The sequence below is a fragment of the Oncorhynchus gorbuscha genome, linkage group LG13 (genome assembly GCF_021184085.1).
Source record: "Oncorhynchus gorbuscha isolate QuinsamMale2020 ecotype Even-year linkage group LG13, OgorEven_v1.0, whole genome shotgun sequence".
In the NCBI taxonomy this organism is placed as follows: Eukaryota; Metazoa; Chordata; class Actinopteri; order Salmoniformes; family Salmonidae; genus Oncorhynchus; species Oncorhynchus gorbuscha.
In genome coordinates, this window is record NC_060185.1 from 77,744,329 (window position 1) to 77,762,860 (window position 18,532).

Sequence of the window (18,532 nt, forward strand, 5' to 3'; positions counted from 1 at the left end):
CAGGGTAGGCAGTTACTGTGGTGTTCTTTACCAGGGTAGGCAGTTACTGTGGTGTTATTTCACTCTCCAAACAGACCAATGGGAATCATGTCCAAACCCCTCATTCTAATTATTCCCTATCAGTAGAGAAACCTTGGGTAAAGCTCAATTTCTGACAAGGAAGAGGTATTGGACAACATACCTGTGGATGTGGACAGAGTGGAGCGGGGGGTAGGGTGTAGGTGATCTAAGGTCAATTTTGCAATCAACCCTCAAATGATTAAGGTAAGCATGTAGCTAATCCTAGATCTGTGCCAAAAGGAAACCTTTAGCCAGAGTGGAGGAAATACAGTAGCTAACACTTCTTCATACTTGTCATTACATTTTCAATGGCATTTTTGCCCTAACCCATTAATTTCCCATCCTGGTGGCAACTGTTAGCTACAGTGACTGGCCTCAAGAGCAGGTGGGGAATGACGGTGCAGCGGAGCGGGATGCCTCCTCAGCAGACAGGCCACTGGTGAGGTATCAATGGGAAGAAGGGTGAAGGGGATTCTCAACTCGAACCACGAAACCCATCTCCACTAGCAACCTGTTGCCCTGATGATGCCTGAAGGGCGTTCACTCGATCCTCAGTACAAGGAAAGAGAAACATTAGAAGGGTATAGCAGCAACACATGAAAGTCCACTGAGTTCAGTTCTAAAAGGTAGTCTTTCCATTGACCTATTCAAAGATGGTGGGCAACTACAGCTGTGTATGTTCCATTTGGTCTGGCGGGGCGGAGACAGAGGAATCCTCTTGGCTCAGGCCGTCACATACAGCCGTCTGCGCAGGGCTGTGTTTGCTTTGGCCTGGCTGCTGTGAAACTATCGGTCATTACATGTCAAAAAGCAAAACACACGCCTCCTCGCATCAGCAATTTGGGCAGTACATGCTTGTGCCAGTTGTTCAAACTGCAGGGGCCCCCAGACAAGGGTCTTCCTGTAATTAGGAACAGGCCGGACCCTAGGATGGCGCCTTAGGAGACACACACACGGATCAATGTCAAAGTTATCAAAGGGTTCAGGTGTTCCTAAATGAGCTAATCTGCTCTTCATTATCAGGCAAACGGACTATGATGTCTGACAAAACATCGGGGAAAGAGGAAATCCCAAATGAGTGGAAATCAAAATGGCTTTTTCCGAATGTTTGAAATGATATTGGAATGAATGGAGCTTTTCTATTTTGGCCAGCAGTGACCGAGGGAAAATTACATTAGCGCACAGGACATATTCACGTCAAGTTTGAAGTTAGGCAGTCCCGGGTAGAGACATAGACTTTACTTTATCGTAACGCCAACTTTAATTATTTTTGTTTTCATCCAATGTATCACACATTTTAATAGCCACATTTAAAGTGTCTAGAAAAAAAAAAAAAAAAAAAAAAACGCAGACAGTGTCTCAGCACATTAAATACAATAAATTGAAGTCAACGTGGATGGAAAATAAACCAGCTCCTAATTTAAACTCCAACTTCTTACAAATACTGTTCCAAAATATCATCATAAATAATACAAAGCACAAACAATATAACCAAAACAACAAATCTGTCACGCCTTGGTCTTAGTATTTTGTGTTTTCGTTATTTATTTGGTCAGGCCAGGGTGTGACATGGGTTTATTTTGTTGTGTTTCGTATTGGGGTTTTAGTAGGCATTGGTATTGCGGCTGAGTAGGGGTGTCTAGCATAGGCTTGGCTGCCTGAGGCGGTTCTCAATCAGAGTCAGGTGATTCTCGTCGTCTCTGATTGGGAACCGTATTTAGGTTGCCTAGGTTTCACTGTGTGTTTTGTGGGTGATTGTTCCTGTCTCTGTGTTTGTTGTCACAAGATAGGCTGTATAGGTTCTCACGTTTCGTTTGTTGTTTTGTAGATTTAAGTTATTTCATGTATCGTTCATTTTTTCATTAAAGAACATGAGTAACCACCACGCCGCATTTTGGTCCGACTCTCTTTCAACAGACGAACGCCGTTACAAAATCATAACAAACATTTACAGCAAACTGCATTGAATGTCTGACTACTTCTCTAATCTGTAAATTCAATGCTAAACTAAATCTTAAATGTTTATCTGTTGAGGATTTGAAGACAGACACATTAAATACTGGCAGAGCCAGCCATTTTGGTAGATGCTAGAGACGGAGCTGGGGTGCAGGTGGATGTATTTTAGGACAAACAAATAAACTTGTCTGGGCGGGCAGACAGTGGTGTCCGCAGCTACAGGGCAGAGTGTTTTGACAGGCTGTCAACCCCCTCACAGCCACTGGGGAGACAGACACACTAACAAAAATAGATACACACACAGCCAAGTTAGTTCATAGCCATAGGTGAAAAAACATTCACTGTGTCACTTAAATCCTTAGATCTGGTTTGAAGCAGACCAGCAAGATCTGGTTTAAAGCAGGCTTTTCTTGCTGTTGCAGAGCTGTTGAAGGCTATTTGTTTGAGATACACATTCTAAATATATTTAGATCTACAAAAAGAAGCAGTGGTTTCACTCTGAATACGATATGGACACGCCAACAGTCGCTTGTCATGTTTCACAATTTTAAAACTTTGCGTCTCAGTTTAAGAAAACAGATTTTTCAAACCATCCTTTATGTGACTGTCAAGGGACAGGACTGATCCAATCGGCTCAGTGCTGCGGCGTCTGATTACTATGCTTGGATGCATTGATCAGGGGGTCTCAGCGCAGCAGCAGTTGGCTGATCATGCCAGGCAGGCCACAGTGATAGTAAGGCCCCAAGAATGTTATTGCCTGCCATTGTGATGGTAAATATGAAGGAAGGACAATTAAGGCCTTCACTATTCACCCCGTTCCAAGGCCTTTGGCTTTAGAAAGCATAGATTGAGAAAAGCCAACTTTCCACACACGCCCACCGCATACACACACACACACACAGAAGCATGCAAACACACACACCTCACTCTTACCATGCCTCGTTCTGTCATATCTGAAAGGTTGTCAGATTTGAGTCTCTCCCCTTTCTCTGCATGGCCCTGGTGCTGCCATAGCCAAAAGCCTCTGGATGCTAATATTTGGACACTAGCAGCCTGGGCGCAGAGTCTCTTTGTACGGCATTTTTTTAATTTATTGGGCCCGATGAAAGGACGTGTTTTTAAAAAAAAGAGTCAAATCCAGTCCCAGTGAATGATTTGGTCTACCTCCGTCCATATCCGTTTGGCTAAATTCAGCTGGCTCTAACGGACCATACGACTGGGGTGGATGTTGGAACAGAGGGGTAGACTGTTCTGCTATGGAGCTAAGGATCTAGGGAAATGGCTATTGGGTGATTTGAGGGTGCCGATTTCTATGCTACAAATTGAAGATGGATCTATACGTTTGGCCAAAAAAAGCCCCCAAAAAGTCACATGACCAGCTCCATGCTACCACCCTAAACCAAATCCTTAAGGTTATTGAGTGGTCGGATAGGCTGTGAACACAGTCGCAGAATGAAAAAGCCAGTCCCTGAGGATGGTGGGAGAGAAAAGAGATGGGAGGTAAACTTAATGCCCTGAAGAGAGAGAAGGAGAGAGAGAGAAAGAGCGAAGGAGAGAGAGAAAGAGCGAAGGAGAGAGAGAGAGAGCGAAGGAGAGAGAGAGAGAGCGAAGGAGAGAGAGAGAGAGCGAAGGAGAGAGAGAGAGAGCGAAGGAGAGAGAGAGAGAGCGAAGGAGAGAGAGAGAGAGCGAAGGAGAGAGAGAGAGAGCGAAGGAGAGAGAGAGAGAGCGAAGGAGAGAGAGAGAGAGCAAAGGAGAGAGAGAGAGAGCAAAGGGAGAGAGAGAGAGCAAAGGAGAGAGAGAGAGCAAAGGAGAGAGAGAGAGAGCGAAGGAGAGAGAGAGAGAGCGAAGGAGAGAGAGAGAGAGCGAAGGAGAGAGAGAGAGAGCGAAGGAGAGAGAGAGAGAGCGAAGGAGAGAGAGAGAGAGCGAAGGAGAGAGAGAGAGAGCGAAGGAGAGAGAGAGAGAGCGAAGGAGAGAGAGAGAGAGCGAAGGAGAGAGAGAGAGAGAGAGCGAAGAGAGAGAGAGAAGAGAGAGAGAGAGAGAGCGAAGAGAGAGAGAGAGCAAAGGAGAGAGAGAGAGAGCAAAGGAGAGAGAGAGAGAGCAAAGGAGAGAGAGAGAGAGCAAAGGAGAGAGAGAGAGAGCGAAGGAGAGAGAGAGAGAGCGAAGGAGAGAGAGAGAGAGCGAAGGAGAGAGAGAGAGAGCGAAGGAGAGAGAGAGAGAGCGAAGGAGAGAGAGAGCGAAGGAGAGAGAGAGCGAAGGAGAGAGAGAGCGAAGGAGAGAGAGAGCGAAGGAGAGAGAGAGCGAAGGAGAGAGAGAGCGAAGGAGAGAGAGAGCGAAGGAGAGAGAGAGCGAAGGAGAGAGAGAGCGAAGGAGAGAGACCCCTCCTGTCTCAGCCTCCAGTATTTATGCTGCAGTAGTTTATGTGTCGGGGGGCTAGGGTCAGTTTGTTATATCTGGAGTATTTCTCCTGTCCTATTCGTTGTCCTATTTGAATTCTAAGTGTGCGTTCTCTAATTCTCTCCTTCTCTCTTTCTTTCCTAGGACCATGTCCCAGGACTACCTGACATGATGACTCCTTGCTGTCCCCAGTCCACCAGGCCGTGCTGCTGCTCCAGTTTCAACTCTTCTGCCTTATTATTATTCGACCATGTTGGTCATTTATGAACATTTGAACATCTTGGCCATGTTCTGTTATAATCTCCACCCGGCACAGCCAGAAGAGGACTGGCCACCCCACATAGCCTGGTTCCTCTCTAGGTTTCTTCCTAGGTTTTGGCCTTTCTAGGGAGTTTTTCCTAGCCACCGTGCTTCTACACCTGCATTGCTTGCTGTTTGGGGTTTTAGGCTGGGTTTCTGTACAGCACTTTGAGATATCAGCTGATGTACGAAGGGCTATATAAATACATTTGATTTGATTTGAGAGAGAGAGTGAAGGAGAAAGAGAGCAAGAGTGTGTGAAGGGCCTATTTCGGACGAGGCCCACAAATTCCCTGCATGTCATCATTGCAACGCAAAAGCAAATCCCTAACACCCCCACCCCAGTAAGCTTTTACTATGGAAAACTTAAACTGGGCCTGCTCAATTGGGTCCATCTGTTTACTCTCTGAGTGTCGCCTCTCAATAGCCCTGAGATATCCCGAAGAAAAACATAGGACAGAACGCTAACAAAAACAGTAATAGCTCAACAGAAGTCATCCAGGCACAACTGTCCGATAGTGATTTACAACGTGACTCAAGAATTATTAAAGTGAGATAGATTAGCCGACAGACTGTGTCAGTTTGACATGTATTAGCTCACGGATAATGACAAGTACGCCCATATCCATGGCCATTCAACTACATATACTGACATACATAACACACACACAGCAAGTCTCACACCATGGACTATCCCGTGGCTTCCACAGCCGCTCAAGTCTTCCATAAATCATTGGGTTTTCAACGACAGCGCAGAGGGGGCTACCATACGACACAGGAGCGGTTCTTAAAGGCCTTAAGTATTCCTAAAACACAGACACAGAGGGAAACCAGTGGAGGGGACAAAGTCAATAGAAATGCTGAAGTTCCTTTAATTCCATCATAGCTGTCACTGGTTTAATAGTGAGGAACCTTGTGGATTCTATAAAACCACAGTGGGCTGGAAGCCTCGTTTCACTCGTCCTGCAGAGTTTTTAGGGGTCCCTGGTAATTTTGGAGAAATTGGGAGATCTGTCATCTGTGGCCCTGCTACTTCAATCGCAGGATCACTGGAGATAGTGTGTACACACACACACACACACACACACACACACACACACACACACACACACACACACACACACACACACACACACACACACACACACACACACACACACACACACACACACACACACACACACACACACACACACACACACACACACACACACACACAATCTCTATTGTCCTAGACTGGTCATGGCTGAGTGGAGCTGGCCTGAGTGGAGAGAGGATGAGTTATCTAGTGAGGTGCAGCTGGCCTCTGTGCCATTCTGTAGGGCCATTCTTGTTCTTCAAAGCAAGTGAGTCCTGATGAGCTGCCTGCACTGGAGGCTCTATAGTTGTACTTCAATATAAATAATTCCATTCAAACAAACGTGTGAGTGAATGTCACCATATTCCATACATAGTGCACTACTTTTGACCAGAGCCTAAGGAGACGGTGAAGTCACCTTTCATTATCGGTGTCCTGGATTTCTTCTTTTTAATACCTTTTTATTTTACATGAACTGATATGTAGCCCTTCCATGTACTGTTAACATTTCATGACTATGACTGATCAAAGTAACCCAAAAGGATTTGTTAATCTGACATTTCTGGAGGGTTCAATTTCAGAAAAGTTAACTTTCGGTGAAGGTTCTCAGGACACAAAAGACAAACAAATTGTGAGGATAACCTTTAATTCTATTCTCTTAAATGTTCATATTTCCTTCGTATTGAAAACGTCTCTGTCTCTCTGCTGTACGTCTGCAGTATGCCAAAATATGAACCTCTCCCTTCTCAGCAAAACACTGAGGAGAAGGTGTTGCTTATCGCTTGGCACAAACTGCGGGAGGAATGTGATGCGCACCTGTTGAGGGGTGAATCCAACGTGTCGATGACAAGCGGTCAAGTGAGTGTGAGAATAAGTACTGTTCACTGCAGACGCTGGCAAAAGCAAAGGAAATGGCAGGTGTCGGAAAGGCACAGAGTTATCTATGCTCTAACATCCTTACAGCTGTGTTGTTGATAGCAACAGGAAATCGCCAGGAGACGGGCCAGGGTGATGGCATTTGCCGTGTCATCTCGTATGGTGTGCCTAAGCCCTTACTATAGCAGCTCATGTCACTCCTCAGAAAATATCAGATTTGAATCTTCCCTTTTCATCCACGTCAACTCAAGGCTAAAATTCATGTGTGGTTTGGGCCTGGGCCAACCAAGCATCTTGTCAAACTTAAGATGTCTGTTTCAAGATGTTTAAGGGATGGTCCAAGGCACCTGTCTTGTCAATCGTCCAAGTAAAGCTCAAACTCACTGACACTGACAAATGCTATCGCATTAAGTCAGCCATTGCTCAACGTCTTTCTTGAATGAGGTGAATTGTGGAGTCAGAAACTGTAGAACAAGAAGTGGTGTCTATATCATCATGACCCTCAGGCATTACAAACAGACACAGAGACAGAGGGGAAGGTGGGTGATAGAGGGAGGGGGGAAAGAGAGAACATGAAAAAGAAAGAGGAGAGGGGAAGAGGCAGAGAAAGAAAGTGTTAGTAAGTGAGAGATCAAGCGAGAACGACAGAGCAACAGTGACAGAGGGAAAGCGAGTCAGCGAAAGAGGTGTTTGCTACTTAGTGCAGGGTCGTTCCATGTCATTTCAGAAACGCAAAGCAGGTCAATAGCACCAATTGCATTGCATTTTCGCTCTTCATATCCAAATCATCTACAGTTTAAGTCAGAAGTTTACATACACCTTAGCCAAATACATTTAAACTCAGTTTTTCACCATTCCTGGCATTTAATCCTAGTAAAAATTCCCTGTCTTAGGTCAGTTAGGATCACCACTTTATTTTCAGAATGTGAAATGTCAGAATAATAGTAGAGAGAATGATTTATTTCAGCTTTTATTGCTTTCATCACATTCCCAGTGGATCAGAAGTTTACATACAATCAAATAGTATATGGTAGCATTGCCTTTAAATTGTTGTTGTTTTTTGACAAACATTTTGGGTAGCCTTCCACAAGCTTCCCACAATAAGTTGGGTGAATTTTGGCCCATTCCTCCTGACAGAGCTGGTGTAACAGAGTCAGGTTTGTAGGCCTCCTTGCTCGCACACACTTTTTCAGTTCTGCCCACACATTTTCTATGGGATTGAGATCAGGGGTTTGTGATGGCCACTCCAATACCTCGACTTTGTTGTCCTTAAGCCATTTTGCCACAACTTTGAAAGTATGCTTGGGGTCATTGTCCATTTGGAAGACCCATGAGCGATCAAGGTTTAACTTTCTGGATTGATGTCTTGAGATGTTGCTTCAAAATATCCACCATTTTTCTTCCCCATTATGCCATCTATTTTGTGAAGTGCACCAGTCCCTCCTGCAGCAAAGCACCCCCACAAAATGATGCTGCCACCACTGTGCTTCACAGTTGTAAAGTACACCTCCAAGTGACTCAAATGATTTCAATCAGAAGCTTCTAAAGCCAGGACATCATTTTCTGGAATTTTCCAAGCTGTTTATAGGCAGTCAACTTAGTGTATGTAAACTTCTGACCCACTGGAATTGTGATACAGTGAATTATAAGTGAAATAATCTGTCTGTAAACAATTGTTCGAAAATGACTTGTGTCATGCACAAAGTAGATATCCTAAATGACTTGCCAAAATTATAGTTGGTTCACTAGAAATTTGTGGAGTGGTTGAAAAACTAGTTTTAATGACTCCAACCTAAGGGTCCGGCCTGTTCCAACCTAAGTAAACTTACAACTTCAACTGTATAAGTAACATAATTGAGTTACACAATCATTTTTTCGATACTTTGGGATGATTTGAATATGAAGCTTGAAAATACTAATATAGGTATTAGGTACCATCATTTTAGATTTGTGCTACAAATGCTAAAAAGTTAGCATTTGACACCGTGACCGACAAAACCAAAGCATGGGTTGCTGTCATAACTTGTCCAGAGACTGCTTACACAGTAAGCAAACCAATATATACAGTGGGGCAAAAAAGTATTTAGTCAGCCACCAATAGTGCAAGTTCCCCCACTTAAAAAGATGAGGCCTGTAATTTTCATCATAGGTACACTTCAACTATGACAGACAAAATGAGGAAAGAAAATCCAGAAAATCACATTGTAGAATTTTTTATGAATTTATTTGCAAATTATGGTGGAAAATAAGTATTTGGTCAAAAACAAAAGTTTCTCAATACTTTGTTATATACCCTTTGTTGGCAATGACAAGAGGTCAAACATTTCCTGTAAGTCTTCACAAGGTTTTCACACACTGTTGCTGGTATATTGGCCTATTCCTCCATCACTCCTCTACAGCAGTGATGTTTTGGAGCTGTTGCTGGGCAACACAGACTTTCAATTCCCTCCAAAGATTTTCTATGGGGTTGAGATCTGGAGACTGGCTAGGCCACTCCAGGACCTTGAAATGCTTCTTACGAAGCCACTCCTTCGTTGCCCGGGCAGTGTGTTTGGGATCATTGTCATGCTGAAAGACCCAGCCACGTTTCATCTTCAATGCCCTTGCTGATGGAATGAGGTTTTCACTCAAAATCTCACAATACATGGCCCCATTCATTCTTTCCTTTACACAGATCAGTCGTCCTGGTCCCTTTGCAGAAAAACAGCCCCAAAGCATGATGTTTCCACCCCCATGCTTCACAGTAGGTATGGTGTTCTTTGGATGCCACTCAGCATTCTTTGTCCTCCAAACACGACGAGTTGATTTTTTACCAAAAAGTTATATTTTGGTTTCATCTGACCATATGCATTCTCCCAATCTTCTTCTGGATCATCCAAATGCTCTCTAGCAAACTTCAGACGGTTCTGGACATGTACTGGATTAAGCAGGGGGACACGTCTAGCACTGCAGTATTTGAGTCCCTGGCGGCGTAGTGTGTTACTGATGGTAGGCTTTGTTACTTTGGTCCCAGCTCTCTGCGGGTCATTCACTAGGTCCCCCTGTGTGGTTCTGGGATCTTTGCTTACCATTCTTGTGATCATTTTGACCCCACGGGGTGAGAACTTGCGTGGAGCCCCAGATCGAGGGAGATTATCAGTGGTCTTGTATGTCTTCCATTTCCTAATAATTGCTCCCACAGTTGATTTCTTCAAACCAAACTGCTTACCTCTTGCAGATTCAGTCTTCCCAGCCTGGTGCAGGTCTACAATTTTGTTTCTGGTGTCCTTTGACAGCTCTTTGGTCTTGGCCATAGTAGAGTTTGGAGTGTGACTGTTTGAGGTTGTGGACAGGTGTCTTTAATACTGATAACAAGTTCAAACAGGTGCCATTAATACAGATAATGACTGGAGGACAGAGGAACCTCTAAAAAAAGAAGTTACAGGTATGTGAGAGCCAGAAATCTTGCTTGTTTGTAGGTGACCAAATACTTATTTTCCACCATAATTTGCAAATAAATTCATTAAAAATCCTACAATGTGATTTTCTGGATTTTTTTCTCTCATTTTGTCTGTCATCGTTGAAGTATACCTATGATGAAAATTACAGGCCTCTAATCTTTTTAAGTGGGAGAACTTGCACAATTGGTGGCTGACTAAATACTTTTTTTTGCCCCACTGTACCTTTGTAATAGTGGTCAGAATCTGGTAAGGACGTAGGATGGGACATAAACAGAACTTAAATGACAACTGTATCTGAACAGGGGGAAGAACACGTCACCAACTTCATATTACAAAGGATGACGAAACAATACCCGAGCTGTAGCTCCATACTCCTTGTCAGACAGAGAACTGATAATATATACTCGTTGTGGGCGGACCGTGGTTGACTTTTGACTATTTCTTTGGATTCCTTGTCCCTACTCATTGTTAGAAAAGAGTTTGGTCCAAATTGAATATTAGGGACTATAGTTATGGAATATTACATGAATCCTATAAATTAAAATGGCCAATTTGGATGCAATCAATTAGCTCAAAGAGATCTAATTATATTTCAACACAATAATGTTGCAGGAATGTAATCTTATCTGTTTCTAACAGAAACAATATCACAACAATCTGAGATGGTTGGTTTCGAGGTGGAACGACCCTGTAGAGACCTCCACTCTTCCTCTGCCACAACTGGGGCCTGGGAGGCCTGGTGTCATTTAGCAGGACTCTGATATGTTCTCGGGTGTCAGGAACATAATTCCAGTGTGATGATGTACTGGGGTCCCCACGGCTGAGCTAGGCATAGGGTTACCAAGCTGTCCAGAGAGCACCATCACTCCCTTTACTCCAAAACTGCAGGGACTGGATGAAAGCACCAGTGTGTGTGTGTGTGTGTGTGTGTGTGTGTGTGTGTGTGTGTGTGTGTGTGTGTGTGTGTGTGTGTGTGTGTGTGTGTGTGTGTGTGTGTGTGCGCGGGCGGGGATGCACCAAGGGAGCAGTGCCTTATGTGTCATACCGCAAAATGCATTTAAGACACTTTACCTTGTTCTGAATATCTGTTTGATTTTGTTTAATTTGGATGTATTACAAATACAATACTTAGACACAAATACCTGCTATAATATAACTCTGCTGAAAACACCACCACAAATACTTCAGGTTTTAGTGTGAATTGTTGAATCGCTCCTCCGTACAGCGACAAGGTTTCACCGTCACCTGCAGATACTTAGGGGGCATGCGAGGGTGACATAACACAAACAGTGGGCTAATTGGGCCCAATTAAGTCATTCCGCAACACAACCCAGAATCTGTCAGTCCCGACAGTCTAGATCCCCTCTGGCCCTCCGATGAGAAACACAGAGTTGGGTTACGGCATAGACACATTGAAATCCTTCTCAACAACTACCACCCTTAGTCAGTAACAGCAATTTTAGGAGATACTGTACATTCTGTTGAGTTATGAATGACAGCATGATACAGTAGGGTTTATCACTGCTGGGGGGGTGAACATTCCTACAACGTTTGTTAATTTTCCAATGGAGCCCGTACTAACTTTCTGGGAACGAAGAGGTGATCAGACATGTTTTGCTGGGTTTAAAGGAGGGTGGAGGGTAAGATGAGTGTTTACCTCGCCAGACATGTCCGGAGCCAGAGAGATGAGCGGCCACAGAGAGGAGTAGATACCGAAGAACACCACCCACAGGCTGATGCTGCCCCAGATGGCAATGTGACTGAACTGGAGGAGACAGAGAATGTTACTTCCTTTTGTCTTTACATAAATAGAGTGTTGGCAGTGAGAGTTCCAACAGTAAATACAGAGTACTAACCATCTTATTGTAGAGTAATTATACAATAAGTTATTCTGCTAGTAGCTCTGCTGAAAAGCCTATGTCATGTGAATGGAGGCCAGGAGTGGCAGGAGGAAGAGGAAAAGCTGGATGGAGCATTATTATGGACCTTTTAAGATCTGCCTCTGTTACAAGGGTCTGTGGTACCATAAGAGAATGACGATGAAAAGACAAGATATTGTAGTGAGAGGAGAGAGCCTACCATAGTCCACGATGAGGTCTCCAGGCCAGCTTTAAGGCACACGGTGATGACCACAAACTAGGAAACAGAACATCAATGTTAAATGCTAAACCAACATCTTCCTCGCCATTGAGAATAAGTCAAAATCAAAGTCAGAAGTTTGACAGGAAAACGCACATATTTTATATGACAGCTAAATGTGTATTCCTTAGTTTAGAATTTGAAATACTGTTTGACTCACATATATTTGATCAAAACACAGTAATGACGCTCAAGACGGTCAAAAATAAATAAAGAAATTCAAAACAAACTGTAAAATAATCTCACAGCAAGACACTGAGGCTAACACAAGGTTACGGATAGACGGACAAAGATGTCTTCATTCTCAAAGCTAAAAAAGCAGAAATACAACACTGGTTATCAGTCAGGGGAGGGCTGAACTGACTGTGTGCTCATCCAAAAGAGACTCAGGCTGTGTCCCAAATAGCACCCTATTCCCTTCATAGTGCAACACACACACACACACACACACACACACACACACACACACACACACACACACACACACACACACACACACACACACACACACACACACACACACACACACACACACACACACACACACACACACACACACACACACACACACACAAAAGGGTGCCATTTGAGACACATACTTACTGTATAAACCATGTTGCCTAAGAGGAGATAGTCCGGGGTCTTTCCGTTGCCAAAGACCGTATCTGTGAAAAGGATGAACATGAAAAGCTTTTAGACGTATGGTCATATCCCTCTTTGCTAGTTCCACTAGACCAGAAGAAATGTGAAATCTCAGCTATGGAGAAAACTACCGAAGAGCAGACAGACTGTCTGCATTTATTTTATTTCATCTTTACTTAACCAGGTAGGCCAGTTGAGAACAAGTTATCATTTACAACTGCGAACTGGCCAAGATAAAGCAAAGCACAGAGTTACACATGGGATAAAAAAAAGAGTCAATAACACAATAGAAAAATATATATACAGTGTGTGCAAATGTAGTAAGATTAGAGAGGTAAAGCAATAAATAGGCCATGGTGGCAAAATAATTACAATTAACACTGGAGTGATAGATGTGCATGTAGAGATACTGGGGTGCAAAGGAGAAAAAAATATATATATATGGGGATGAGGTAGTTGGGTGGGCTATTTATAGATGGGCTGTGTACAGGTGCAATGATCGGTAAGCTGCTCTGACAGCAGATTCTTAAAGTTTGTGAGGGAGATTTGAGTCTCCAGCTTCAGTGATTTTTGCAATTCGGTCCAGTCATTGGCAGCAGAGAACTGGAAGGAAAGGCGGCCAAAGGAGGAGTTGGCTTTGGTGATGACCAGTGAAATATACACTGGTCATATATACATATATATAGCACACTACTTTTGACCAACGCCATATGGATCCTGGTCAAAAGCAGTGCACTATAAATGGAATAGGATGCCATTTGGGATGCAGCCTGTGAGTACTGTATGTGCAGGCGAGCATCATTCCCCATTAGAGATGTAACACTGGACATAATGGCCCATTAGAGCAGTGAGATGTAACACTGGACATAATGGCCCATTAGAGCAGTGAGATGTAACACTGGACATAATGGCCCATTAGAGCAGTGAGATGTAACACTGGACATAATGGCCCATTAGAGCAGTGAGATGTAACACTGGACATAATGGCCCATTAGAGCAGTGAGATGTAACACTGGACATAATGGCCCATTAGAGCAGTGAGATGTAACACTGGACATAATGGCCCATTAGAGCAGTGAGATGTAACACTGGACATAATGGCCCATTAGAGCAGTGAGATGTAACACTGGACATAATGGCCCATTAGAGCAGTGAGATGAAACATTGGACATAATGGCCCATTAGAGCAGTGAGATGTGTGTGGACATGTTTCACTATTCTTGTGGGGAGTAAATAAACAAACATTTGACAGTTAGTCCCCACAAGATCAAATACTATTTCTAGGGGGTTTAGGGTTAAGGTTAGAATTAGTGTTAGAATTACATTAAGGGTTAAGAGATAGGCTTAGGGTAAGAGTACGGATTAGGCTGAGGGAAAATAGGACTTTGAATGGGACTGAATTGTGTGTCCCCACAAGGTGAGCTGTACAAGACTGTGTGTGTGTGTGTGTCCATTGCATATGCTTAATGGAGTAACCTGATGGAGGAATCAGGAAGCAGTCTGGACTATGGTTGATGTGACCAGTTAAGCCAGGTTATTATTGAAAACAAAAACAAGAATTAGTCCAGTAATATTTGACAAATAAAGTATTCAAATCAAAGCAAACCGGTAAAACCGGCATGGGTCAACTCTTTGTTCAGTTAAAAAAAAAAAGAATTCCCTCATTGATTGTACTAGCAACATTTACTTCAATACCCCCTAAATTCTGAGCATCCTCCAAATTCAACACATGGGCGTGCTTGGGGAGAGTGTTAGGGTGGGAGAGAAGAAGAACGAGAGAGGGTTAAAGAGAAGAAGAAAGAGGGAGAGCAAGAGACTGGCTCCTTTTTGCTTTCGGCTAGTCACATGCCTATGTGTGCTTCGAAGCCTTGCTGACAGCCTGTCAGTCAGACTGAAGGGGCTTCACTCTTCACTTTATTTGGAGAGCAGGCCCAAGCCTGTGTGGTCCTCTGGCTCCACCAGCCAAGACTCCATCGACTCAAAGATACCCATTCTCTCAACCCTGAGCCTTACCACAGTCTGAGAATTGTAGCTACTTGGCCATATAGTGAAGTGTGAGCTGAACAAGGGAACTTGAAAGTGTGTGTGTGTGTGTGTGTCTATGTTTGAGTGTGCGTGCGTGCCAAGCATGCCAATGTTTATAATTCATGAGGTTGTGGGTAAAAAAAGAAAAGTAATCAAGATAAGGTATGTGTTAACTGGCCTCATTCTACCCAGAGCATGTAGAGACTAGAAATCCAGGCTGAGTCACAAATAGCAAGGTGCCAGATGAGTCTCTGGGAGGTTAGAGTCCCTGGGAGGTCAGGGTTAGAGTCCCTGGGAGGTCAGGGTTAGAGTCCCTGGGAGGTCAGGGTTAGAGTCCCTGGGAGGTCAGGGTTAGAGTCTCTAGGAGGTGCTTACCGTGCTGGAAGGCTGTGAGGGGGACCCAGAAGAGGATGACCGAGTGGAAGAGGCCATTCAGACAATGGGCCCAGAAGACCTGCAAGGAGGGGGGAGAGAAGGATGGAGGAGAGAGGGGGTTGGGTAGGTTGGGGGGTTCCAGGGAGAAAAGGAGAGGAAAAAGCATGAGAAACCCGTTGGCCGACCCAACCCGCCTAGCGACCACTGACCTTGGCTCTTTGTCCCGGCTCAGCAGTTGACTAAGTGGCGGTTTTGTAGGGCCTCCTCTCTGAATGGCCACCCCGCTGACACACACTTTGTATATCCTCCTGTGTGTAGGACTGGAGAAGAGGGTGCAGGGATGTGTGTAGGTTTGGTGTGTGTGTGTGCACGTAAGTCGGACTATGTGGGGGGCAGGACTTCCCTTTCCCTGTCCTTTCCTGTAGACCCCCCCCCCCCCACACACATCAAACTTCAACAGTCTTTCATATGCAAATTTAAGATCGGGAGAAAAATAAATGAAGAGGGCACCGAACAAGCACAAATCAATCTGAAAACATGGAGAAGTTGACATGTTTGACGTGGATTAACTTGTTTTTACGGTAATTAGTAAGAAGCTGGAAAAGAAGGGGCACACAGTAGTTTGTGTGTTTCCACACAGGCGACTCTACAGTATGTGTGTGCTGTTGGTGTGTGTTTGTAGATTTTGGATGAGCCGTTTAAATCAATAGTCCTTCTCCCAAACCACAGTGTTTCAAATGTACATTATGCTCGGATGTCGCCAAACACAACACTAAAGGGTGATGTAGCATGAAATGGCTGTGAAATCAACTCCGCCAAAAAAGTCTGTATTCATGCCCCCTCGTTCACATACCCTGCTCCACAAAAAAAAGTTTAAATAGATTTGAATAAAACGGGGTGGCGGAGGAACACTTCACTCAATATTCACTTTTTAATAAATTTTTGGCAGGCAGCAAGACAAAATTATTTTCACACATCCGTAAAAACGCGCCCTCGACAACTTCATAAAACCGGTCTATGAACGCACAATTTCTTATCCAAAACAAATTATAAAACCACCGGCTTATTGAAGTCTATGCGTTTTTCACAGGTTTTAAGCAATTATGGAATAACGATCATCTCTTAGTGCTCGAAAACAGTTGTTTAAAAGAGCAGGCATATGCAGCATGCTTTTCCTTGTACTCCAACTTGTTTCCCTTTAGTGCAGATTCCCTAATGGTGGATCTGTGTCATGTGTAGTTAAGTCAGCAATTGGGGATTCTGTGGTCGGAAGTTACGTCTGGGGCTGCGGGGTGAAGTCTGGGGATGCGGATTATTTGTTGTACAAATGCAAAACTGTCTCAGTATTTCTGTAAAAGATCAATAAAATAAAAAGCAGGCTTCATACAAAAAAACACTAGAAACAGATGAGGAAACCAAGTGTTGTAGTCCACAGGTGGGGAGGGGAACAGGAGGAGAGGAGGAACAGGAGGAGTGTGTCTGGTTCTGGGCTCTACGTCATACCTTGGCCTCTCTGGCATGACCTTCTCACCTTAACAAAACAAAAGCCCTTAGTCCCACCCCTATCCCCCCTTACTTCACCTCCCACCCTGCCAACAGGCCCCCACGCTGGGGTAGGAGCACCCCCCTCTCTATGTGGTTCAGATGATCTCCAATGTTACAACTACACGTTTAAACCCAATTAACCTCCCACTGGCAACAACCCCACCTCAACCTCCAACACAACAGTGTGGAACAACAACCCGCCCCTCCAACACAACAGTGTGGAACAACAACCCCTCGTCACATCACCCTCCTCACTCTGCCCAGCACAACACCACCTCCTCACATCACCCTCCTCACTCTGCCCAGCACAACACCACCTCCTCACATCACCCTCCTCACTCTGCCCAGCACAACACCTCCTCCTCACATCACCCTCCTCACTCTGCCCAGCACAACACCACCTCCTCACATCACCCTCCTCACTCTGCCCAGCACAACACCACCCTCCTCACTCTGCCCAGCACAACACCTCCTCACATCACCTTACTCACTCTGCCCAGCACAACACCACCTCCTCACATCACCCTCCTCACTCTGCCCAGCACAACACCACCTCATCACATCACCCTCCTCACTCTGCCCAGCACAACACCACCTCCTCACATCACCCTCCTCACTCTGCCCAGCACAACACAGTGTGGAACATCACCTCCTCACATCACCCACCTCAACACAGTGTGGAACAACACCTCACATCACCCTCCTCAAGTGTCCCAGCACAACACAGTGTGGAACAACACCTCACATCACCCTCCTCACTCTGCCCAGCACAACACAGTGTGGAACAACACCTCCTCAAATCACCCACCTCAACAGTGTGGAACAACACCTCCTCACATCACCCTCCTCACTCTGCCCAGCACAACAGTGTGGAACAACACCTCCTCACATCACCCTCCTCACTCTGCCCAGCACAACACAGTGTGGAACAACACCTGCTCACATCACCTACCTCAACACAGTGTGGAACAACACCTCCTCACATCACCCTCCTCACTCTGCCCAGCACAACACAGTGTGGAACAACACCTCCTCACATCACCCTCCTAACTCTGCCCAGCAGAACAGTGTGGAACAACACCTCCTCACATCACCCTCCTCACTCTGCCCAGCACAACAGTGTGGAACAACACCTCCTCACATTACCCACCTCAACACAGTGTGGAACAACACCTCCTCACATCACCCACCTCAACACAGTGTGGAACAACACCTCACATCACCCTCCTCAAGTGTCCCAGCACAACACAGTGTGGAACAACACCTCACATCACCCTCCTCACTCTGCCCAGCACAACACAGTGTGGAACAACACCTCCTCAAATCACCCACCTCAACAGTGTGGAACAACACCTCCTCACATCACCCTCCTCACTCTGCCCAGCACAACAGTGTGGAACAACACCTCCTCACATCACCCTCCTCACTCTGCCCAGCACAACACAGTGTGGAACAACACCTGCTCACATCACCTACCTCAACACAGTGTGGAACAACACCTCCTCACATCACCCTCCTCACTCTGCCCAGCACAACACAGTGTGGAACAACACCTCCTCACATCACCCTCCTAACTCTGCCCAGCAGAACAGTGTGGAACAACACCTCCTCACATCACCCTCCTCACTCTGCCCAGCACAACAGTGTGGAACAACACCTCCTCACATTACCCACCTCAACACAGTGTGGAACAACACCTCCT

At 45.0% G+C, this 18,532-nt stretch overlaps 1 protein-coding gene across 8 annotated transcripts in view; it reads right to left on the reverse strand.

Moving 5' to 3' along the window:
* LOC123993554 (phospholipid-transporting ATPase IA-like) overlaps positions 1-18,532 on the reverse strand; it is a 197,570-nt gene that overhangs the window by 12,032 nt on the left and 167,006 nt on the right. For all 8 annotated transcript variants that reach the window (XM_046295834.1, XM_046295836.1, XM_046295831.1 and 5 more), the window contains 4 exons: positions 15,286-15,364; positions 12,847-12,908; positions 12,184-12,240; positions 11,762-11,869 (listed from right to left, as the gene is read on the reverse strand). In XM_046295834.1, the coding sequence (XP_046151790.1) occupies positions 11,762-11,869; positions 12,184-12,240; positions 12,847-12,908; positions 15,286-15,364 (306 nt within the window). The remainder of the gene's footprint in view (positions 1-11,761; positions 11,870-12,183; positions 12,241-12,846; positions 12,909-15,285; positions 15,365-18,532) is intronic.